This window comes from Suncus etruscus, chromosome 5 (genome assembly GCF_024139225.1).
Source record: "Suncus etruscus isolate mSunEtr1 chromosome 5, mSunEtr1.pri.cur, whole genome shotgun sequence".
Taxonomy (NCBI): domain Eukaryota; kingdom Metazoa; phylum Chordata; class Mammalia; order Eulipotyphla; family Soricidae; genus Suncus; species Suncus etruscus.
The window spans coordinates 94565801-94591446 of record NC_064852.1 but is presented as its reverse complement, the minus strand read 5'-3'; the positions used below and the strand labels follow the sequence as shown (position 1 = coordinate 94591446).

The following is a 25646-nucleotide window of genomic DNA, read 5'->3' as shown; positions in this document are numbered from 1 at the left end:
TTTGGTGAATGTTAGCAAATCACGGGAGGAAGATTTTTATTGGATTTTCCTTTTCCCCTTTACTTTTTGTTGGGGAGAGCCTCACCCAGTGATGTTTGGGGGCTACTTCTTTCTCAGTGCACAGAAATTACTCTTGGCAAGCTCAGGGGACATATGGGATGCTGGGGATCAAACCCGGTTTGGCCATGTGCCAGGCAAATGTCCTTCTCACTGTGCTATCACTCTGGCCCCTCTTTTCCCCTTTCTTATATTATGCAATATTTGTTATACAGTTATGTACTGTGCATGCACAATTTCCATAATCAAAAGACTCAAACTAAACAGAATCTGAGCTTCCCATGCACTCTTGCTTAGGAGGATGATATCTCAGAAGGTATTACTAGGATGAAAAAGTTGGGACAGGAGAGATAGGACTCAAAGGCCTAAGGCACATACATGCATTATGAGTGAGATGTCTGGGGTTCCTATACCCAGAATTGCATGTTCTCTCAAGAGCATCTCTAGAAGCATGTCCAAGCTGGAAGTAGCTCCTGAGCACTAGCATGTTTAGCACCAACTTTCCCTTAAAAAAGAAAAGAGAGGGCTGGAGAGATAGCATGGAGGTAAGGCATTTGCCTTTCATGCAGAAGGTCAGTGGTTCAAATCCTGGCATCCCATATGGTCCTCTGAGCCTGCCAGGAGCGATTTCTGAGCATAGAGCCAGGAGTAACTCCTGAGCACTGCTGGGTGTGACCCAAAAACCAAAAAGAAAAAAGAAAAGAAAAGAGAGACCAGAGAAATAGCACAGCGGTAGGGCATTTGCCTTGCAAGCGGCTGACCCAGGACCTATGTTGGTTTGAATCCCGGCATCCTATATGGTCCCCAGTGCCTGTCAGGAGCAATTTCTGAGCACAGAGCCAGGAGTAACCCTTGAGCACTGTGGATGTGGCCCAAAAGCCAAAAAATATAAAACAAAAAACAAAAACAAAAGAAAGTTATAGGGCTCGAGTACTGTATAGAAGGCTCTTGCTTTGCTCTATGGTTTGATCCCTGTCATCCTATATGGTCTCGAAGCACCACCAGGAATGATCCCTGAATTCAGAGCCTGGAGTAACCCCTGGTAGTGGCCCCAAAATAAAAGTTAATGCTAGATATTGTCTTTTTCACTGCTGCCCAAGAGTTTTGTGGGGGAGAAAAAGCAATTGTATGTCACACATACTTGTTATTAAAATTAATGTTGTTAAAATTCATACCTAATACATATGGGACTGGCAGTGGAAGAATGATTGACCAAAATTTTATTCTGGTATGTTGACTAGCCAAGTAGACCAAGTCCTCCATGGATCATACCTTGTGGAATGGTCAGGCAAGATACTGAAAGGAAAAGGCAACTGTCGTGTTGTGTCTGTGAGGATATCTGTGGTTTTCTATCAGTCTCATTAAATCTGTTTGACTCAGGGATGGAACCAAGTGGAATGCTAGGCAGGTTCCCTCCCCACTGTAGGATCACTCTGGCCCCTAGATAGTTTTTACTGATTGAAATTTAGAGAGACAGAGTGAGGGGAGAAGAAAGAAATAAGTGTTGTATGGAGAACATGGACTTTTCACCAGAGTGGAAAAAGCCTAGGAGAGAAGGAGAAAGGTGCGTGAGAAAAAGTCCCTCTAATATTGTTCCAAAGAAAATTATTATAGTTAATTCAGTAATGCATCTTGGTGTGTTCACTTGGATTCTGAAAATAGAGCTAGGGTCTTGAAGAAAGAATGAACCATGTGCTCAAAGTCCATGATTCTCCCTTCTCCTTAACTACATCCTAGATAACCCACCAATGGTGTCATTTGTGTGAATAGATTCTCGTTTTAGTTTTCGAGGACTTTGGGCTTTTTTTTCCCTTTTCTAGCTGTCTGAATGATTAATGTGACTAGGAAAATACTATTGACCCATTCAAATCATGCCAAACAACATCCATTGCTCATCTGCGTAATGAAATACACACTGAACATTATGTCTTAAGTGTGGGAGCCAGTGAACTACAAAATAATATTTTACTCATGAGTTTATGAAATAAAATATAAGTCATTAGGACTAACTATAGGGTTAAATATTAAACTATTCAAATGGTAATTATCAGTGAAAATCACCTATAAACTGAAATTGCAAATAGCATTTCTGCTTTAGCAGTTAATTAGAGAAAGTGGAGGTGGTTACATGCAACACTGTAAGTTTTTAAAAAGTCTTTGTGTCAAAGCATGTTTTAATGTTATTTGACTATTATGAAATTTATTACATATAGTTGAGTTTTCTCAGTTGTTAATCAGTGGTTGCGAAAATAACAGTTTAAACAGAAAAAGCAAGAAAAATTGATTGACATCTTTATCATGGTTACATTTAATCGGTCCCTGAATCATTTTAAAGACAGCTAATTTGCAGTTGAAACTATTTTGATCAAAGATCAGATAACAAAGGTAAGCTTTGACTGCTTTTCAGATATTTAAATTTTGTAAGGACAGCATTTGCACAGTTTAAAGAAAAGCACTAAATTTAGGCTGTCTGGTTTCCATGGTTACACCTTACCAATTTATTTTGTGGCTTTGTAAATAGGTCTGTGAGTCACTGATAATTATTTGTTTTTTTGTTTGTTCTGTTGGTAATTCTGTGTTTAGGTGAATTTAGCACACTTCACATGGCTTGCTTTGGTTTGTGTATGTTTGAGTGTTTGTGATTGACAGTGATTGAGCATTTCTTATAGAGTGCTTGCCTTTTTGGGTCATAAATGATGTATGTTGGAAAGGCTTACTTAACATGTAAATAAGTTCTTCCTGTGTCACTCTTCAAGAAACAAGAATTTTTATGCAAAGAAGACTTCTTGACACAACTATACAATAGGATTAATAAGTTTAAGAATATTTCTGTTGTGGACCAGAGGGACAATCTAGCAGGTAGAGTACATGCTTTGCATGCAGCTGACCCGAGTTTGAGTCTTGGCACTTCATAGGGTCCTTTGAGCACCACTAGGTCTGATCCCTGAGCACAGAGCTAAGAATTAGCCCTGAGAACAGCCAAGTGTAATCCCCTTGCCCCCCAAAAGCAAGGAATGGGCTGGAATGATAGTACAGTAGGTAGGGCACTTGCCTTACATATGGCCAATCCATGCTTGCTCCCCAGCATTCCATATGGTCCCCTGAGCCCACCAGTAGTAAGTTCCTTTTTCTTTTTTTTTGGGGGGGAGCACACCTGGAGGCACTCAGGAATTACTCCTGGCAGGCTCGAGAGGACCTTATAGAGGAACCAGAAAGATGCAGAAGGATGGTGGTTCTACTCCTGGCATCCCATATGGCCCCCTGAGCCTGCCAGGAGCGATTTCAGACATAGAGTCAGGAGTAACTCCTGAGTGCAGCCGGGTGTGACCCAAAAACAAAAACAACAACAACAACAAAAAAATAGAGGACCTATGGAATGCTAGGGATCCCAGTCTGGCCAGATACAAAGCAAATGTCCTATCCACTGTGCTATTGTTCCACCCCATGAGTAATTTCTGAATACAGAGTCAGGAATAACTCTTGAGTGCTTCTGGTAGTGGTTCCCTCCCCCAAATAATATTTCTGCTATACAAAAGTAGCAGTATTCTTATTTTTTTCTTTGGGTGGGGGGTGCAGGTTGCTGAGAATCAAACCTAGGATCTCACAAATGCAAAGAGCTGATCACATGTTTTGTATGAGGGGGGCCCTGCAGCACCCCAAAAAAAACCAACACATTTTTATAATGAACTTTATAAAGAATGTCATCACTACCAAATGGAATCTTTTTCTAACATGCTTTTCCCCATTTTATCCCAACCTTTGCACAAATATAAAAACTATTCTCTTTACTACAGTTCTTGTGAAAAGCTAGAGACTTATGAATCTGAATGGAAAAAGAGTTTTTACTTAGACCTACCCACCAGCATTTTAGCCATCAGCATTTTAGCAAGGCCCACGAGGTGGGTGTTTGCTGCTAGCCAAGAAAGGGCATCTCTTAGAGAGCTATACTTACAGTCAAGAGATACTGCCTGGTTTATAAGGTATTTGTTCAAACTCTTGCCATCTCCTTTAATGGCCAGTGTGGTCCTGTATGAAAGTAGAACAGGCACAGTTTAAAAGTTGTCACTCTAGGACCCAACCTAGGAAATATGTTGAGATATATTGGTAGGCTATCCAAAGCACATTTTAAAATTCAGGCTGTTTCAATGACTAGTTTACTTAATACTAATTTATTATTGTTTAAATGGAAGGGGTGCTCCCAAGTGGTGCTCAAGAGACCCAGGAGCAAATCAGCAAACAGGGTCATTGAATCAAAGCAAGGGCGCTGTTGGGGCACTTCAGTGTCAGGGATTACCTGGACCACTTTAGCAGTGCTTGGGAACTTCCTGGGTTGCACCAGTGCTGCCCACGTGACTGTGATGCCAGGGATCAAACTGAGATTGACTATGTGCAAGGTATGTGCCTTAACACCTATATTATCTCTCCAGCCCTGAATAGTCTACTTTATACGACTTCCTCCCACATCAGTAACCATTGATCAGTCAGCAACTATGAAGGGTTTACCTTATGTCACTTTCCATACCACATTTTGTGCAAATGTTGCACCAGTCCTGTCTCCTGTCTGGAAGGTATTGTCATTCCTCTTAACAGATGAGAAAACTGAAGCTTAAAATTGTCTTTATAAACCAACTAACTAGTGTCCAGAGAAGGAAAACAAAGTATATGTGTGTGGATGTGTGTGATGGCATGGATTGAACATGTGTGAAACACATGTTCTCCCACTGAGCCATAGCCTCAACCAGGAATATGAATATGAATTTAAGCAACAACTCACATGATCTTATATACCAATGTAAATTCAATTTTTAAAAACAGGAAAATTGGGCCCGGAGAGATAGCATGGAGGTAAGGTGTTTGCCTTTCATGCAGGAGGTCATCAGTTCGAATCCCGGTGTCCCATATGGTCCCCCGTGCCTGCCAGGAGAATTTCTGAGCATGGAGCCAGGAATAACCCCTGAGCGCTGCCGGGTGTGACCCAAAAACCACAAAAAAAAAAAAAAAAAAAAAAAAAAAAAAAAAAAAACAGGAAAATTACCTAAGTAATTATAATTAGGAAACTATGACTCTGGAAGGAAAAATCCCATTGTATATTTACAAATAAAACTTAAAGTATTGGGGCCGGAGAGATAGCAGGGAGGTAGTTTGCCTTGCATGTTGAAGATCGGTGGTTCGAATCCTGGCATCCCATATGGTCCCCCGAGCCTGCAGGAGCTATTTCTGAGCATAGAGCTAGGAGTAATCCCTGAGCACTGCCGGGTGTGACCCAAAAACCAAAATAAAATCAATTCTGTGTTTTGCAATAATAGTATAAAATTTGAGAGTACATATTTGCATCTCTGGATGTGTAGAAGTCTCAGTGACCCCTCAACCTATTCCTGCCACCCCTCTTCTTTTTCTCTGGAAATCATCATATTTTTACTGTCTTAGAGTTATTTCTGTTGTGTTTTCCACTACATTTGCTTTGGTTATTCGTATTCCACATATGACTGAAACCATCTGGTACTATTTCCTTCTTTTTACTTCCAATTTGGCTATGTTTTATTTAGGCATTTGGGGGATTGGTTTTCTTCTTGTAACACTGATAATATCAAAAAATGTTCACTATACTTCACATTAAAAAATAAACATATTTCAAGTTTTGTTCACATCACATATTTTAGTATGACTATGTTGAAGACTTTAATCTAAAAATTGGATAATAAATTTGTCATCCCAAGTGTGAATAATCTTAGGCAGCTGAGGTTTCAAGTAATAATGTGTTTTCAGTTATAAGCAGTAGCCTGCTTCATACGGATAGAGTACATCTTTTGTTAGTGATGGAGGTGGGGTTTTAACTTTAATCTTAATAAAAAATAATGATTTTATAGAAGAGTGCCATTTTAACATTGTGGTTTCTGTATTATTGCCTAAAGCTACCTTGATTGTTTATTGACATGGTTAATTCAGTCTATTCTGTTGACTATAAAATTATTTCTGGCAATATAACAGCATCATTAAAAATAAAACTACCTTTAGGTGTGTAGAACTCTTTTTTTTCTTTATTTTTAATATGAAAATAAGTCCTTGATGGGTGCATGATTTTGGCTCCCATTGTTTTGCATTTGTATGATCTTAACTATAGAAATTTGGGAATACATTGTTTTCCTGGAGTTTTTTGCTTCCTTGCATCTAGCTGGCCTACAACCCACCACTCTTTTTTTTTTTTTTTTTTGGTTTTTGGGCCACACCTGGCGGTGCTCAGGGGTTACTCCTGGCTGTCTGTTCAGAAATAGCTCCTGGAAGGCACAGGGGACCATATGGGACACCGGGATTCGAACCAACCACCTTTGGTCCTGGATCGGCTGCTTGTAAAGCAAACACCACTGTGCTATCTCTCCGGGCCCAACCCACCACTCTTATTACCTGGTTCCCACAACTGACAAAAATGCCACCATAGAATTTATATTTGTATGTTTTTTTTTCATTTCATACCTTTTACTTAGACTTATATAAGACAAGCATTCTCAGGAGAATATTAAAATATAGATTTATTTCCTAGTATTGATACTCAGTTTGGTAAAAGCTCTGGGATATTTTATATCAATTGTTTGCATAAATAATTTGACCCTAAAAAAGAACTAATCACATCCAACTATATTACTAGCCATTTACACACAGAATTCATTTGACACTATTGTAACTTGAAGACTAAAAATTCACTTATTTCAAATGCTTTATTACATGAAAAAAATCAGATTAAAGCTATGCCTTTGATCATAACTTATAAGACCCAATGTCATGTTACTGAATATTTTTCCCCAAATAACCAATATCTTGAGTGTTTTACAGAATAGTAGTGTTTTGAATTGCCTTATCTTTATTTTTTTTTAAGAATTAAATGTCTACTTTCTTTGGCAATTTTTTTTTAAATCATGGTATTTTTATATGGATTTTCTTTAAAATTGAATTCCATGTGTGATTTCTGTGAAACTGCTCTTTCTGATTCTGATTCTTTAATACAAATCTTTTCATACTTTCATCATCTTTAACCAAAGTAAGTGAGGTAACAGGAATGTTTTTGAGAGACTTTGTAAAGTTGAAATTTGCCAGATGTTCTGTACTGACTTACACTTTTGGTTTCCCGGGGCATTGGGGCTGTGAAATTCTTTCCTGTTACTTTGATTGTACATTCGTTTTTCATTCATTTTGGGCTGGACTGCAATTCTGACCACAGCTTGTCTTTTATTCTTATTTAAACTCTACCAGGGCATTCAGAAAGTCTGGCGAAGAAAATGATATTTTGATGACATTTTTCACAGGGCTCAAGACGAATGAATTATTACATTTTAACCAAGGCCCTAATAAACAGCTCCTTTATTTTCCCTGCAAGGATACAATATTTCTTTGTTCAAGAAGTTGCCTGAGTATGTATTGTTGAAGTGCAAAAAAGCTGCTTTTCTCTAAACGTTAGCTGAGAGACAATGGGATTTTCAAAGCCTTAATACTACTTGAGTATGACTCAGTATTTTAGGATTAGAAAAAGGAATTTGGATTTAAATTTTGAGGTGAACACTTTTTTTTATCTTTAGTAGAGAAGTGTTATAACCCTATTCCTTTTACAAATTAATCATTTTTATGCAATTTCCACTTATGCTCCCAATGATCTGCTTTGTAATTTCAGGTTTTGATTTCATATTGTAATCTTTGACAGCCCTTCCCCAGCTGTGGTTGGGCTAACCTAAATAATTATTTTTCTAAATGGGCACAGGAGCTCTAGTACAGTGGGTAGGGTGTTTGCTTTCCACACGTACTACCCAGGTTTAATCCCCAGCCCTCTACCCAAAAATTATTTTTCTAGACCTACAAACTTGGATCTACACGATTATGCAGTAATCTTAATCCTGATCTGTGTTTCTGAGGGAGAATGAATTGTTAGTGTCTCTCAGGTAGACATGCTTTTCACTTAAATCCAAGATCCCTGATGCTCCTGTTGTTCATTACTGAATGATCACATTCAGCTACGTGTATCCAGTTTAGCTCGTGTAAAAGAATCAGAGTGAAACCTTTTTTTAAACTTCCTGACCTTGTCGTTGACGTTATGCTCAGCCATTTGCTATTGAGAAGTTTGAAGGAAGGAGAAGGGCTACAGCGTGGAGTCCAGCTTCCTGCTGAAGCCCTTGGAGGTCAGGGTTTGCGTTGACCTGGGGTCCTTCCTGAATGTTGTTATTGGGAGAGGGAGCCCTCAGGCTGCCGCCCTTCCTCTCTCCACTAGTGCTTTCACTCTGGCTGACACAGCAGCTCATCTTGGGAAGCCGGACATAGACTCTTAGCTTTGATGAGACATTCTGACGTGAAGTATCTAGCCAAGCTTCATTTGCCCCCTCACTGACTGCATGTCTGCTTGTTAGATGGTGGTGGTTTTGTTTTGGTGCCGCACCCAGTGGTGTCGGGACTTCCTCCTGTCTCTGACTCCTTGCTCAGGGATCTCTCTTCCTAGCATTCAGAGGACTATATAGGGCTCTAGGGATCAGAGTGAGCAGCTTGCAAAGCAAATGTTTTAGCTTTTTCTCTCTGTCTCGCTCTCTCTGTGTATCTGGTGTATCTGTCTGTCTCTGATTCTCTCTCTCTCTCTCTCTCTCTCTCTCTCTCTCTCTCTCTCTCTCTCTCTCTCTCTCTCTCTCTCCCTCCCCCATCCTATTTTTAGTATGAGAATGATGGAAATTGCAAACTTAGAAGATTTTGGTTTTTAATTTGGGGGCCACACCTGGTGGTGCTTGGTGCACCATAAGTGCCCAGATTAAACTCAGATCTTCCACTTACAAAGCATGTGCTTTAGCCCATGCTCCTAAAGTTAGTTTTGTTTTTTTTTTTGTTTGTTTGTTTTTTGTTTTTGTGGGTTTTGGGTCACACCCGGCAGTGCTCAGGGGTTATTCCTGGCTCCATGCTCAGAAATTGCTCCTGGCAGGCACGGGGACCATATGGGACGCCGGGATTTGAACTGATGACCTTCTGCATGAAAGGCAAATGCCTTACCTCCATGCTATCTCTCCGGCCCTAAAGTTAGTGTTTTATGCAACTAGAACAAACTTTAATGTTTTACCATAATAGTGAGTTCTGGGGCCAGAGAGATAGTGTGGAGGTAGGGCATTTGCCTTGCATGCAGAAGGACAATGGTTCTAATCCTGCCATCCCATATAGTCTCCCGAGCCTGCCAGGAGCGATTTCTGAGCGTAGAGCCAGGAGTAACCTCTGAGCACTGCTGGGTGTGACCCAAAAACCAAAAAAAAAAAAAGTGAGTTCTGATTTTTTTTTTTTTTTACATATTTTACTTTTGGTTTTGCACCATATCCAGTGTTGCTTAAGGTTTACTTATGACTACACTCAGGAATTTCTCCTGGTTGTCTTGGGGAAATCATTTGGGATCAAAACTGGGTCAGTGGCCCGCAAGGCAAATGCCCTACCCACTGTGCAATCACTCAGGCTCCCACATTTCAGTTTTTAATGAGAAAACTTAATTAAGTTATATATTTTATATAAAAGTATGTACACATTTCTTTTATTTCTGTGGAACTTGGCTACTATTTTAGCTGTCTTCATTATAAATAAGTTAAAGGATAACACATTGGATGTCAGGTAGAATCTTTAATTCAAATATTTATACCAGCATATTTTAGACACGACTATTTGCCTTTTTTTGAACATTAAAGAAAATATGTGTTGTAACACCTGAATAACAAATAGGTTTGCATCTTCTTAGAAATATTGTTTAGTAAACACTTTAGCTTTATCATCCAGAGGTTGTTGCCAAGTGCTGTTAATTTTCAGGGCTGGTGAAATAGACCCACTCCTCTCTTGCTATGGCATCTTTGCAGTCCAGGAAGCTATGGTGTATGGTGACCATATCCATGATTTCCTGCATTGGAAAAAAAGTGTGGAAAGCATCTGGGGAGAAGGAGGCTCTTTACCAGCTTGTTTCCTGTAAGCTCAATTGGAAGACCTTGTCTGTGCAAATAGGTTTCAAAATAGAGCCTGCCCTTTGACTGTCTCCATAATTACATGGCTCGCTCCGTATTTTATTTGGCAGCCGGAGCAGTTAACCCCTGGAAGGAAAGGGCTGATGGCATGGTCAGTTTGACTCCCCAGACATGTTCATAGGAATGAATAAACCACTGTTTGGAGAAACCTAGAGCTAAAAACACACCAGAATGATCTTCAATGGCGTGGAAGCTTTTTAAAAAACAAGTTTAATAATCTTTGTTATGATTGGTTTAAGCACCAGTCATAGTAAGGACTTTATCCTTACTATGCTGTTTTAATCAGGATATCATTTTTTTTTAAAATAGGAAGTTAGGGGAGCGCCTTGTTGTTTTGATGTAGTCAACATCTGCCAACAGAAAGAATTTGCTTTTGTTTTGTTTGAGGGCCCTTTTAGATTTGCCCAGTCAGTTTCTGCTTCAGTCTGGGGAATTCCCCTCAATGATCTCCTGCTACCCGTTTTATACCCCCTTTAACAAATGCACAGGCTATTTCTTGTGAAATGTGAGCCTCTCTTCTACTTATATAATCTCCTTGAAATGGGTAGAACCGTTCGCTTTTTCTCCTTTATGTTTGAAACATGGGACATCTTAGTATTAGATTCTAAAAATCAGTGGGTGTTACATTGAGTGATGAGGACTATTTAATTGGTCTTGTGCATCATTTGTGCAAGTTATCCAACCTGTCTGGCAAGACATTTGTTTTAGGTCAAGAACTGGAAGGGCTGGATGCATTGTTAGTGCTTTGCTTTGGACTTGAAGTGCTCGGGGTACTGGAAGAACTTGTGCTCTTACTCTGGATAATTGCTTCAGGTTCATGAAGTGGTTCTCAAACAGCATCTTAAAAATGTATTTCTATGGCACAATTTCTTTGAGCCAGTTGTAGGAAGCAATATTTCATTTTTCTTTTCTTTTTTGGGTCACCCATAGCTATGCTCAGGGGTTACTCCTGGCTCTGCACTAGGAATTACTCCTGGCATTTTTAAGGAGACCATTTGGGATGCAGGGATACGACCCAGGTTGGCTGTGTATAAGGCAAGTACCCTATTTGCTATACTATTTATCTCTCCAGCCCCAGGAAGCAATATTTCTAAATTGTTCAAAAAGTATCTCAAATTGCTGTCACAAAGTAGCTTGCCTTTTTTTTTTTTTAAAGATAATGTATTATTTAAGCAAATCATTTGGTTCAGAATTAAAATCGTCAATGAGTGTAAGGTCTATTTGGAAATGAATTAGCAAAACATTGTTGTTTCCTTTCTTAATAATCATAAATCACTTAAATCTGGCAGGCATTCCTGCCTTCATCCAAAATAATTGCCTCCATTTGTAAAATCAATTAAATGTTGATATGCTATAAATAATAGTTTTCTTAACAGACTTTGGCATTTGCTGATCATTAGGAAAATATATATTCAGTAAGATGTTTTACAGGGTGTCTTATAAACTGCACATTATCTCTGGTTGACGTTGTTAGCTAATATAGAGCAGTGTCAGGCTACTTTATTGTGATGTATTTTCTACTTCGATATTGGATACTCCTGAAATGTAACAAAACCCAGGATTGATGGCGTGCTGCAGGGCGAAAGTACTGCCCTGTCCTCAAAACATACAGTGAAAAATAGAGAAGCTGTGAACCCTCCCTGGAACACAAATATGCTTGGTTCGGTTTTACAACTGCTTAAAGTAACAAGCGTTTTAAATGTTTCTTTGAAAGTTCAGTCAGACCTGTTCCTTAAAAGAACTTGTTGACCAAAGGGAAACTCACATTTTCATGGGTAAAATTGGCTTAATTAAGGGTCATTAGTAGAGGTGCACATAAAAATTCAAGACTCAGTGGGTGAAATAGAAGCGTTTCATTATGTGGTCTTAAATGCCCGAGCAGATAACAATTAAAAGGGACCCTGAGTAAGAGGCCAAATAAATACAGGACATGTTGCCATAAGGTCACATCGGCTCTTTAAAAAAAAATGCACGCCATGCCTCCCTTCATCATATGTGATTTCTGTAATCCCACCTTTCTGACTAAATCTGTAAAGGGAACCAAAATGCAGCTTTTCGAAATTGATGTTATTACCAAGTATGAAAATATTTAAAACCATAACCCAGATTTACATTGCAAATACAAATTTAAAATGTGGGAAATGTGCTGCAGGAGCCAGAGGACATATACAATTTCATGAGCCATGCTGGCCTCGCGGTGTGCTTCTCCGTGGAGTGAGAGGAGCGGGTGTCTATAATTTTCCACACTCAGCTTCAACTCAGCTCTGATAGAATTTTTGTGACATTGAAAATAATTCTTATTATTACCTTTGATAACAGTAAAGGTTCTAGTATAGCAAATAAGGTATAGATTTACTACCTACAGAAACCCTAGATAGAGTTTCTGTTACATAACCAATAGTAATTACATTTTCCCTGGTTGTGTCTTTTTTTTTAGGTCACATTAGTTCAAAGCAACTGATCTGGGGTTCTAAGGTCTCCAATCATTTTCTACTGTAGTTTCCTAAACCACAAAAATGTTGAGTTTACCATGTGCAGTAATTAGTACACACCTGAACCTTGTTTGACCAAACGGCTTTAAGAAGAGCATGTGCTTTGGGTGCCAGGCTTTGTAAAGATTTCTAGGAGGCCAAAAGGCCAGCCTTGTGGGTGATGGGAACCTGGCTGGTATCTCAGCTTTTGCTTCTGAATAGCGGGAGTCAAATAAGCTGTAGCACTGACTATAGTGAGTTGGACAGGATGTGTCTTAGTGTTCCACTGCCTTGCACGTATCACACTCTGGCACTACCAACAACAGTAAAAAAAATTCATCATATAATCAGGTATCAGCAGTGCTTTAAGTTATTTGTTAAAATTAGATGTGATTGACATTTAACATTTTATATTGTAGTTTTAATTGTACAGAGCAGTGATTGTTTTTGTTGGTTTGTTTTGTTGTTGTTGGTTTTTTTCTGGTTTTATTTTGGCTTTTTGGGCCACACTTGTCAATATTCAAAGGATTGTATCAGGGGACCACATACATCGCTATGTCAGGGATCAAATGTGGGTTGGTCGCATGCAAGGCAAGCATCCTTCCCTCTCTACCATTGCTCCTCCCAAGCAGTGCTTTAGAAGGTAAAGAAAATCTGGGAAACTCAGTGAACCTTTTCTAGTATGATCTCTATCAGATATTGTAGCTTGGTTATCCCTTCTTTTTTTTTTTTTTTTTTTTTTTTTTTTTGTGGTTTTTGGGTCACACCCGGCAGTGCTCAGGGGTTACTCCTGGCTCCATGCTCAGAAATTGCTCCTGGCAGGCACGGGGGACCATATGGGATGCTGGGATTCGAACCGATGACCTCTTGCATGAAAGGCAAACGCCTTACCTCCATGCTATCTCTCCAGCCCCTGGTTATCCCTTCTGTGACCCTGAATATAATTGGAGCTGGAGAATTTATTTTTACTTACTCTGCATTTAGGAGATTTGTTAATTGCTGTTTATTATAATATGATAAACAAGGTTGAGGAGTCCCCCTTTTCTCTGACATGTTAATTGGAGGACCATTAACTTCTTAGCCACATATTGACTCAAGCTGACTTTTTATTTCACCTGTGAAAGCTCTTGAGTTGGTTTTTTTCCCCTCCGGATTTTTTTTTTCTTTTGGTATTTTCTCTGCTGTTTTGTAATGAATGGTTATGAAAGTAAACACAGTAAGATACCTCATTATCCTGTTACCTTGGAACAACACTTTAGGGTATATTATCAAATTGAAAGAAAAAGTTTTGCTTAAAATACAAGTTATCTTCTGTATACAGAATTGCTGAGTGTGCTGCAGAACCCTAATTGTCAACAGGTTGTACTGAAAAAAAAAAATCCTGAAATTGGTCACTCTCTAGTATCTTTTTACCCGAGATAGAACATGACAATCAAATGCTGCTGAGTGAAGGCACAGATATGAGACTGAAACGGTCCTCAAAGATTATGGGGGGTCAGAACAATAACACAGTGGGTAGAATGTTTGCCTTACATGCAGCCTACCCGAGTTCAATCCTTGCCTTTCCATATGGTTCCCCCTACCCCAGCCTGCCAGAATTGATTTCTGAGCACAGAGCCAGGAGTAACACCTGAATTCGGGTGTGCCCCCCTCCCCCCCAAAAGTAAATAAATAAATGAAGTCTTGGGGCCAGCATGATAAAACAGCAGGTAGAGCATTTGTCTTGTCTGTGCCTATCCCAGATTCAGTTTGCCGCCTATGTGGTGACCTGAGTACTATAAGCCCTAAGCATTGCTGAGTGTGGCAAACAAAGATTATGAAGTCTGATGCCCTCCTTTTCCTTCTGTGCTGAAAAGTATCAGTGAAGTACTGGGCACAGTCGTGACTCTCAGCCAGTGTGTGTTTTGTGGTAGTGTGACTGCACTTGTCAGAACCAGCTGTGGTGTCGTAGCTCTTAGGCATCATCCAACTCGTTGGTTGTCTCTCAGAACACATATCACACTGACCAAATCTAAGCCATTTGGCTGGCTTCTTTTCAGCCGCCCTACAGAATCTGAGACCGGTTGAGAATTTAGAGCCTAGAGTGTGGTACATAAGTATTGATCACTAAGTTTCTATCAAATGAGCAAAGAAATTAATGTAGAAGTCTACTGGGAAGCAGGTCTCAAAACTGAAAACTCACATACATACTAGTACTGGCCTTCTGCCCACAGCTGAAGGGAGCTCGGAGGGGCAGGCACAGCCTGGACTTGGACCTAGAAGACTCAACCTAGAGCCATCAACCATCTGGAGCCTTATTCCCCATCCATGAACTAGTGAGGACTCCAGCTGCCTGTCCATCTGCAGAGTGGTCAGAGGTGATGTATGGAGAACACTAGGACCATGCTCAGTTAAGCAAAGGAAATAGCTGGGCCATAGAGGTAGTACAGGGAGTAAGGGTGCTTGCCTTGCATGCAGCAGAGCCCAGTTCAATCCCTGCATATATGATATCCTGAATTTAGAATTAAAAGCATCCCCAGGTATCTCGGATGTGACTTTCCCTCCTCCCCGACAAAAGAAGTGACCATTAAATGTTTTTGTTTTGGTTTGTTTTGGTTTGGTTTTTAGTTTCTGAGTCACACCCAGCAGCGCTCAGGGGTTACTTCTGGCTCTATGCTCAGAAATCACTTCTGGCAGGCTCGGGGGACCATATGGGATGTCGGGATTCGAACCACCGACCTTCTACATGCAAGACAAATGCCTTACCTCCATGCTATCTCTCCGGCCCCCAGCCATTAAATGTTAACCACTATTATGTTTACTATTTCTATGGTGTTGTGGTTACTAATAGTCCTCATGATACATACTTTCTTCAATAGAGAAATATGTGTGAGCTTGTGTCTTGTCCCTGGTCCTACAGCAGGTGGGGGTGGAGAAAGCAAAGTCATGAGTTGATTCTTCCTGAATTCCTTTGTTGAGCAGAGATTTATCATTTACCCAAATTTACCATTTCATACCCAAACTGTCCAGCTGCCTCTGTCAGCCATCTTGCTTAGTCAACAGGCAGCTTAATTTGAGAGAGTGGACAGATGAGGTCCACCAGAGCTAGTAAGAGAGAGCAATAACTTTTTATCGTTTTTATGGTACATTGGACATATTATGAATGCTTCTATGTGCGTTGACTCATGTTTTTCCCTTGTGCATGTGAGAGAAGTGATATATTTTCTGGAGGTATCTTGAGCTGTTTCTCTCTGCTTTACACTTGATGCATGTCCCTAAGGAAGCTGCTTACCTTTGTGCATTGTGGTACCTCCATAGCAGTTCACAGGTACTGGTGCCAAGTGATGAACTATTATCTGTAAAGTAACTACTATAGTAACTCCCACAAAAGTGTGAATTAGAGGCCTTTATGGTGGCCTATGTTTTTTTCCTTGTTTTTTTTTTTTCACCCCTTTATTATGGGGGGGTGGCTAGGTGGAAGTTGGTACCAGTGCCTCACGCAATACAAAGTACTTGACCACCAACTATCTCCTCAGCCCTCTACTTTTACATTTTAAGTATGTTTGTTTTGGTTTGGGGCCACATTCCACGATGCTCAGTAGTCATTCCTGGCCCTGTGCTCAGGAATTATGTTTGGTTGTGCTGGGAGGACCCTATAAGGATGCCAGAGATCAAACCTGGGCCAACTATGTGCAAGGCAAATGCCCTACCCACTATAGGGTTGTTGAAAGGTCACTGTAAGCTTATTTGCCAAGGTCACACCCACTGTTCTGGCCCTTACTTTTTAATATTCTTGAAGGGGAAATTTAAATGCAGAACATTTTCACTCATTTTACTCCAATTAATTTTTCACTTTAGGTTCAAAAGAAGAAACTTGTTTAGGTTTACACAGTTAACAAATAGAGAGATGAAAATTCAAGTTTCTGGGCTAGAGCAATAGTACAGAGGTTAGGGCTCTTGCCTGTCATATGGCAGGCCCAGGTTCAATCCCGAGAATAATATATGGTTCCCCAAAATCTGCCAGGTGTGATTCTGGGCACAGGGTCGGGAGTAAGCCCTGAATACTGCTAGGTATGGCCGTCCCAAACAAACAAAAAACCAAAAACAAAACAAAAACAGAAATGTTCAAAGTTTCTGCTTTCAACACCCAGCTTTTCCTTGCATTTACCTGCCTATTCAATAAATTAGTTGACAAACATAGGCTGGGTGTGTCATCTTTAAAGCACCATATTGTCCTTTACAACATTTCAGAACTATGTGCCTGCTTCTACTAAGCAAGATTTTTTATTTTCTTTTATTTTGTTTTGAGGCCACATCCAGCTTTGCTAGAACTTACTCCTGACTATGTACATAGGAATCACTCCTGGTAGTGCTTGGGAAATCTTATGTAGTATTAAGGATCAAATTTGAATTGGCTATTTGTAAGGTAAGCAACTTAGCTGTTGTACTATCTTTCCAGCTCGCAAGACTTTTTAAGTGACACAGGAGTTGGAAATACAGGTTGATGAGCTGGAACATATTTTGCATACTTTCGGACTGCATTCAATCCTAACCCCATAGGGTCTCCTGAACACCACAGAAGAGACCCTTGCACAAAGAAAACTTGGAGTAGCCCTTGAACACTGCTAGGAGTAACCCAAAAATCAGAAAAGAATAAAGAAGGGAAGTGATAATATTGGTAATTTTTTTCTTATGCATTTGGAATTGGTTTCTTGTTTTGTTTAGTTTGATTTTGGTCCTCACCCAGGCACACTCAGGGGAAACTATGGCGTGCTGAGGATCAAACCCAGGTTGGCCATGTACCCTACCTGCTGTACTAGTATTTGGAATTGTTTAATTTTTATTTTTAAGTGTTTGGGGGTCATATTTGGCTGTGTTTAGGGATTACTCCTGCAATGCTCGAGGGACTATCATGCAGTGCTAGGGACTGAACCCAGTCTTCATCCATGTGATGGGAGGGATTGACCTGGGATTTGCTGCATGCAAAGCAAGTATTTACTCCTGTACAATCTCTCTGGTCTGTATCTGGAATTGTTTAAAAGTTATACTCCAAGGGGCCAGAGAGAACCCAGTGGTTAATACTCTTGCCTTGCATGTTTCAGACCCTGACTTGATCCCAGGTACTGAACATGGTGTCCCAGTGGCTGTCCTGGGTCATTCCTAAGCAGAGAGCAAGGAATAGCCTCAGAGCACTGATGGGTGTGGCCCCATAATAATATTAATACTCAAATACCTCACTAAATCCAATGTTACACTCTTACCTTCAATTTTATGGGAGAATTGAGCGAGTCATGCCCTGAATCACCTACTGTTGGAATTGGAGTCAGTACTTTCTTAGAGATTTCTAGCGTTAGGGTCAGGACACACCTATAGTTTGTGTTTCTGTGATATTTCACAATTGGAAGAGCACTAGAGGCCAATAAGGGGCAACTTCCATTGTGGGTTAGAATCACCCCCAAGGCTTGGTTAAGCATACCAGAGTTTGAGCCAATAGGCTAAGGAGGTGCTTGAGTATTAGCATCTCTTTCCTTGTGATGCTGCTTTGGATACCGTATTTTGAGACTCTGTACTCTGACCCAGAATCAGCCAATTTCTGCAAATGGCCAGGTAGTCAAAATGTTAGGCTCTATGGACCAGATAGTCTCTGCCACTCACATTTACTGTTGTAGCTCAAAAGCAATCATAGATGGGGCAACAGTGCAGTAGGTAGAGACTTTGCCTTGCAAACAACTGACCAGGATTTGCTCCTCGGTTCCCGATATGGTCCCCAGAGCCTGCCAGGTGTGATCCCTGAGTTCAGAGTCAGGAATAGCCCTACTTATTATTAAGGACACTGTTGGTTGTGTCCCAAAACAAACAAAAAGTAAGTTATATTCCAGTAAACCTTTATGTATGGGCTATTTTGGCTGATGCTTGAATTTTTATAGGTCCCATTATAAAATGATGTTTTGTTTGATGTTTTCCAACCACTTAGAAATGTAAAAATTGGGCCGGAGAGATAGCCCATCCATAGGGCATTTGCCTTGCATGCAGCTGATCCAGGACAAATGGTGGTTTGAATCCTGGTATCCCATATGGTTTCCCCATGCGTGCCAGGAGCAATTTTTGAGCCCAGAGCCAGGAGTAACCCCCAAGTGCCACTGACTATGGCCCAAAAAAAAAAAAAAAAAAACAAACAAACAAAAAAAGAAATGTAAAAATTATTTTAGAAACAGGATTTGTATGTGGGAGGCCCTGGGTTCAATCTTCCCTGACACTATGAAGTCCCTGAGCACCAAGAGGATTGTTGCTGAGCACCATGGTGTGCTATCCTTCTCCAAAGATCCTTTTTAGGCTGCGGGTTCTATTAAAAAGTCAGCAAGTCACATTTGGTCTTTAGGACTTTAATTGATGTACAATTAAGATGTAATGAGGAATTTTCGAACCACTGTGTTAAAGTAATACAAATGGGTAGTTATTTAAAATGTAAAAGGGGGTTGGAGCAGTAGTACAGTGGGTAGGGCTCCTGCCCTTCTGTGGGTTTGATCCCTGGCATCGCATATGGTCCCCAAGCATCACCAGGAGTAATTCCTGAGTGTAGAGCCAGGAGTGCCCCTTAAGCATTGCCAGGGGTGGTCCCTTCACAAAAATCTTAACAGCATAGAAGAAAATAAAATGAATCTGAATTCTTCCTGCCCACCATCTTAATCCCAGTTACTTGTTCCAAAAGTGATGAATATCCATTTTTTAAGATATTTTTGTAGGCTTATACAAGCTTCTATAAAAGTACCAATCTTTTTTTACATTAATGGGCCTTTAAAATTTTTTGGTTCAACATTTTCTTTTTTCTCAACAACGCATCATGACCTCTTTCCTTCCCAATATGTTGAGATGATTTGACTTATTCTCTAAAAGTTCCATAGCTCTGTTATGTACCTGTACCATGTTATCGTGAACCAGTCTCCAGTTGATGAGCTTTGGGATTATTTCCTACATCTTTCCATCTCCCCACTACATTGAGGCTACACCTTATTACATCCATCATTGCAGAATATCTGAAGGTAGAGTGCTAGGAGATAAATTGCTGAGTTGACAGAGATGTGCATTTTAAAATTCTGATACATCGTTTAAAGTTCCCATGGTGGGTCCTGAGGGACTCTCTGTTGGTTTTCTTTCAGAATGATTTGCGCCTTCACCGCAATGAATTTCAGTATAATGCCTCACTGCACGTGAACTTAACACAGGGCGGTAATCCTATCGAGGGCAAAAAGTGCAGCTGGCAATTTGTCCATGGTCTTGAAAGGCAAACAGCTTTAAAGAATATAAAGGCACCCAAACAGCGCCCTGAATCTGTGTCATTCTGGATACTGCTGTATAAGCGAAGTTTTTCTTTTTTTTTCTACATGGTGCTTAGCAGATGTTTCTATATGTTTGTTTCCCATTAAAGTAGAGTTTCCTATTGTCAAACATTTAAGCAAACATAGTACTCACTAATAAATATATGCTCCTAAAACTCGGGTTATTACTGCTTTCCTTTATATGGGGGGGATTTTCCTATCTGAGCCAATAAAGGATTAGAATAATGACTAATGACAGAAATGCAGCATCTTAAAATATAGCACTCTATTAGGGTTTATTTTGTATTTTGTTTTTAATGTAAAATATGTCTCGTTCTGCTCTCAGGTTGTCAAAGAATTTTCTGCTCACCACTCAATCATATCTACTTACACAAGCAGTCAAGCAGTCAACAAAGAAGAAATTTCCTTTTCTGGAGACAAAGAGATGTTTCACACAGTATAGTTTGGCCCGCTGCTGTTTCTTCTGCTCATCCAGTCCCTCAGGTACCATATTGCCTATTATCTGCCTTTTTTCCCAGTCAACTAAGGTTAACTGCAGAAACAATGGGATATTTTTGCACCTTTGATTTGTGAACTGATTTAAAGCTGTGATTTGAGAAGTTTAAACATCCCACGGTTTTGTGATGTTACAATTTCAATACAAACCACAAAGCTTACAACTGTTTAGCTTATCTAAATTTGATTTCCTCTCATAAATTTTATATCAAATCTCCTTTAACATGAAGATAATGTGAAGATACTACATGGATTTACCCTAAACTGTAAAAATAGGGAAAATGAATATAAAGTTGAGATAATTCAGGAGAGATTAAATGAAACAAATCCAGTTGATGTCTTTTCCTAAAGCCTGCTCTTCTATTTATTTTATTTTATTTTATTAAATGCCACTGTCTTTAAATGTCCTTTAAAGTAAATTAAGTAAGTTTCTTGTCCCAGATTATTCTTCTTTGGGGGGGGGAGGTTTGCAATTCTGTGAAAAGACTATTCATTATTTAAAATGTAGCAAAAAGAAGGTGTGTGGCTCTTTTACAAAGAACAACTGAAATAAATATAGATCTGTCCCCAAAATCACCCATTTCCCCCTCTTATGTATTTTTAATTTCTTACAGTGAACCACAGTAAGTGCCCATGATACTCCCTGAAAACTGAATGGTCTGTGTTGGTAGCCAGGGCTCATTGGACCACTGGGGCTCAGAGTGTATACCTAGCATTTCCTCTTTTCCTTAGGAAAGAGAAGGAAACCGCCACATGAGTGAAGGATCATTTTTAGAATCTATGACAACCAACAGCCCCCTTGGCCACTTTGTAGCTGATCAGATCACAAAGCCATGGGGACACTAAAGTGTGGGGAAAGAAGAGCTTTGGGGGGGGGTACTGGTAGGGAAGCTGAGGAGAGAGACTCTCACCCAGGACTCCTTGTGCCAACCCTGGCCCAGTGTATGAATTAGGCCACATGGTCCCTCAGAACACAGGAATGAATGGTGGTTGCTTAAACTCTACACTTCCCAAGAGCAGAGTCTAGCCTTGGCCCTGCCACTGCAGGCAGCTATGATGTCAGTGGAATAGTGTGACCTCCCTCAGCTTCCTGTCCCCAACTGCTGTATAGCCAGACTCCACACTGCTCTAAAATGCTTGTGTAGTGACTTCCACAAATAGCCTGTGAAGGGCTGTGCAAAACCTCGAGCCTGAGAGAAGTTTAGAGTGTGAGAGAGACAGTGTTTGATTAGTGAGTACTGCCCATAGGTTTAAAGGACTGACTGATAAAGGATTCTACTAGATCATTAGGGGGAATGTTGGAAGTTAGGGCAGGTTTTGTGTTTGTTTTGACAGAACCTAAAAATATTCTGTGGAAGAGCCTTTCACACAGCTGCCCAGGTTCTATCCCTGGCATCCCACCAGGAGTAATTTCTCACTGCAGAGCCAGGAGTAACCCTTGAGCAAGCTGGGTGTGGCTCCCCCTCCCTCCACAAGAAATAAATATTCTGTCTTTATTTCTAAGTTCCTAGGAGTGGGGAGGGGGAAGAAAGAAGAAAGCTGTTTTTATTCTAGCCCCCTCTTCCTTTAGGTACAGTTGCAAAGTGTAAGAGAAGTGGATATGGAATAGGCGTCTGGGGTCTGGCAGTCAGCCTTTCACGAAATAAATGCACTTGGGGGTTGTAAGCTATCCTTTGCATAAATTTCATCTTTGTGTTCAGAAGATGAAAGTGCTTTTAATTAACCATTTGGTAATTTGGGAGCTTGGTGCTATTTTTCATCAATGGCAATAGGTTTCAAACTGGGTGGGGGGGGGCTGGTGGGGGGAGGAATAGGGGGGACTGGGAGGAAGAAGAAAAGAAAACGACTGTTTGTTTTGACCAGAAGTCTACTTCAGTGCTGTTTGCCTCAAAGCTCTAAGGTTAACAGACCATCCCGAGGCAGCACTCACAGGCAATGTTAAGTTCAAAAGGGCAGGGGAAGGAACTGGGGGCAGCCTGGAGGGTCTGTTGTGCTGGCTTCGGAGGTCGGTGCTCGGGCAGGAAGGGCAGAGCTCCATGAAGCGGGAGGCTGTGTCAGAAAAAAAATGATCCCATTGTCGTGCACTGGGTTCTGATCTTCGTTTTCAATCCTTTTTCTTCAAGCACATAAAGAAGCCAGACTATGTGACGACAGGCATTGTACCGGACTGGGGAGACAGCATAGAAGTTAAAAATGAAGATCAGATTCAAGGGCTGCGTCAGGCCTGTCAGCTGGCCCGTCATGTCCTCCTCCTGGCTGGGAAGAGTTTGAAGGTGGCACTTCACCAAATCTTAGAAGGATTGCAAACTGGACAGCAAGCTGACACTTCCCTTCTCTCCCTTGAGTTCTCTTGTACACACATATATTGGAAATTAAGTAAAATTTGGTGATGGGGAAAAGAGAGATTTTTTTTCATGTTATGAATTTTTAAAGAGGTCATTTTTGTTGTTTGATTTTGTTTTGTGCTCACACCTAGCAGTGCTCAAGAGTTTACTACTGGCTCTACATTCTGGGGTCACTCTTGACAGTGCTCAGGGAACCATATGGGTTCTGAAGATTGAGCCCAGGTGGGCTGCATACAAGGCAAGCACCCTACCTGTTATACAGTCACTTTTGCTCCAGAAGAGGTCATTTAGAATCTTAATCACGTTTGAATCTTGATTCATTTCTAAGGGAGCAGATTTTAGAGATGTTTTTGGGCTGAAGCAGCCTGTCCTAGTTTATCTATAGCATAACTTTAACTTTTCCCCTTCCAGCTCTGGTGCAGTGTTTGCTCTTATTTCCCATTTTATTTCTGTGTGCGTGAATAGTTGGTCTACCTCATCCTTTATCTCCTGTTTTCTGTGTAAGCCCCTCAAAGATTATATGAGTTGCCCAACACCATAAATGAGATAGCCTTCACATCATACAACTCTCTTACCACAAGACTGAGTTCTTTCAGAGTAATCCAAGTGCCCCAGGAATATTAGGAAAATCATATTGACCTATGGTTTAGATGGGAAGAATTTAGGAAGTGAGAGGCTGAAGAGATGATATAGGAATTTGCCCTGCATGCAGCTGAGTCTTGATTTCCAGCACCACATAAATCTTCCAAGTACCATCAGGCATGACCCCATGAGTACAGAGCCAGAAATTAGTTCTGACACTATGCAGTGAGGCCTAAACAAATAAAAAATTTAGAAAGTGATGGGGCTGGAACGGTGGTGCTAGAGGTAAGGCATCTGCCTTGCAAGTGCTAGCCTAGGACAGACTGAGGTTCAATCCCCACAAGCCAGAAGAGATTTCTGAGTGGATAGCCACTGAGTAACCCCTGAGTGTCAATGGATGTGGCCACAAAACAAAACAAAACAAAAATTTAGAAAGTGAGGCTCAGAGATTAAATTATTTAAGGTAACACCTGTGTAATAAAACTGTTTTAGCAACATAACTATGTAGAATGTAACTATAAAATAACAAAATATTGAAGAAACAGCTCAATTTTTTTTTACAGTTTTTTTGTTTTGTTTTGTTTTTTGAACCACACCCGTTTGATGCTCAGGGGTTACTCTTGGCTAAGCACTCAGAAATTGCCCCTGGCTTGGGGGGACCATATGGGACGCCAGGGGATCAAACCACGGTCCTGATCCTTGGCTAGAGCTTGCAAGGCAGACACCTTACCTCTAGCGCAACCTCGCCGGCCCCAACAGCTCATTTTTTAATAAAAAATTTTAGCATTATATTGATGGGATTTGATAGGACACTATGAATAGGGCACTTGCCTTGCACCCTACCAACTCAGTTTGATCCCCAGCACTCCATAGAGTCTCCTGAGCCTGTCAGGAGGAACTGTGAGTGCAGAGCTAGGAGTAAATCCTGAACACTGCCAGATATGGCTCCCCCCCCAAAATAAAATAATTTTATTGATGAGTTACTATTTTACAGAAATGGAAAACTTAAATTATAAAATTCAATTTTACTTTTTTTTTTTAGTTTCAGTGAATTGCATACCTTCTCATAAGAGAAAATATTTTTTTAAAAACACATTGGGGGGCCGGGCAGTGGCGCTAAAGGTAAGGTGCCTGCCTTGCCTGCGCTAGCCTTGGATGGACCGAGGTTCGATCCCCCGGTGTCCCATATGGTCCCCCAAGCCAGGAGCAACTTCTGAGCGCATAGCCAGGAGTAACCCCTGAGCGTTACCGGGTGTGGCCCCCCCCAAAAAAAAAACACATTGGGAGGAATAGGGATGAAATTCTGCAGTAGAGCATTTGCTTTGTATGTAGGATTTCTGGATTCTATCTCTAGCACCCTCCCACCCTCCCCATACCCTCCCCCAGCCTTCCCCCAACTCCCCATACATACAGCAAAAATACATTGATTTGAGCTGAAAATATATCCCAGTAGCAGACCACATTCTTTGCATGAGAGGCTCAGGGTTTATCACAAAACTGCAAAATTTACCACCATTCCCCACCCCTACCCAAAAAAGACTGCTTCATTTAGGCAAGAAAAATGTCAAGATTAATGAAAATTAAATCTTTGCAAATTATATCAAATTGCATTTTAGTGGCCAGAGAGATAGAACAGTGGTAGGGCATTTGCCTTGCATGCGGCCAACTCAGGACAAAGTGTGGTTTAATTCCCGACATCCTATATGGTCCCCTGGAGCCTGCCAGGAGCGATTTCTGAGCACAGAGCCAGGAGGAACCCCTGAGCGCCACTGGGTGTGACCCAAAAACAGAAACAAAAACAAAATTGTATTTTAAAATAATGATTCATAGTCTCCATTATTGCAGAACTCATATCATATTTCTGAGATTAGAAAATGGGAGTTGACCTACTTTTTAAGCTTTATCATTTAATGATTTCTATGAGTATTTAAATCTTCCTGCTTAATGACTCCCAAATGATCTAATAATCTTAGAGTTTAAAATGTTTATTTTCTATTAATTCACAATGCCTTCAAATGTCCAAATGATTTAAAGGAACATCTTTAGGATGTTCATGTTAAGCATAATTTAAATGTTGTATTGAGTTTATCACAGCAAATTTATACAGTCTTATCTTCTAGTGATGTAGCAATGACATAATCAGTAAATACAGGAAATTTCTTTAACTGTCACTGCACAATTCCTTTATTGAATATTTTAGGTTGACATGACAACTGAAGAAATAGATGCTCTTGTTCATCAGGAAATCATCAGTCATGATGCCTATCCCTCACCTCTAGGCTATGGAGGCTTTCCAAAGTCTGTTTGTACTTCTGTAAACAACGTGCTATGTCATGGTATTCCTGACAGGTATTCATTGCCTAATAA

General features: G+C 40.4%; 1 protein-coding gene across 1 annotated transcript in view; it reads left to right on the top strand.

The window, feature by feature from the left end:
• Nucleotides 1–25646, top strand: part of METAP1D (methionyl aminopeptidase type 1D, mitochondrial) — a 98853-nt gene that overhangs the window by 57136 nt on the left and 16071 nt on the right. Inside the window, exons 2-4 of the mRNA XM_049773482.1 lie at nucleotides 20183–20340; nucleotides 22476–22625; nucleotides 25480–25628. Of these exons, the coding sequence (XP_049629439.1) occupies nucleotides 20183–20340; nucleotides 22476–22625; nucleotides 25480–25628 (457 nt within the window). The remainder of the gene's footprint in view (nucleotides 1–20182; nucleotides 20341–22475; nucleotides 22626–25479; nucleotides 25629–25646) is intronic.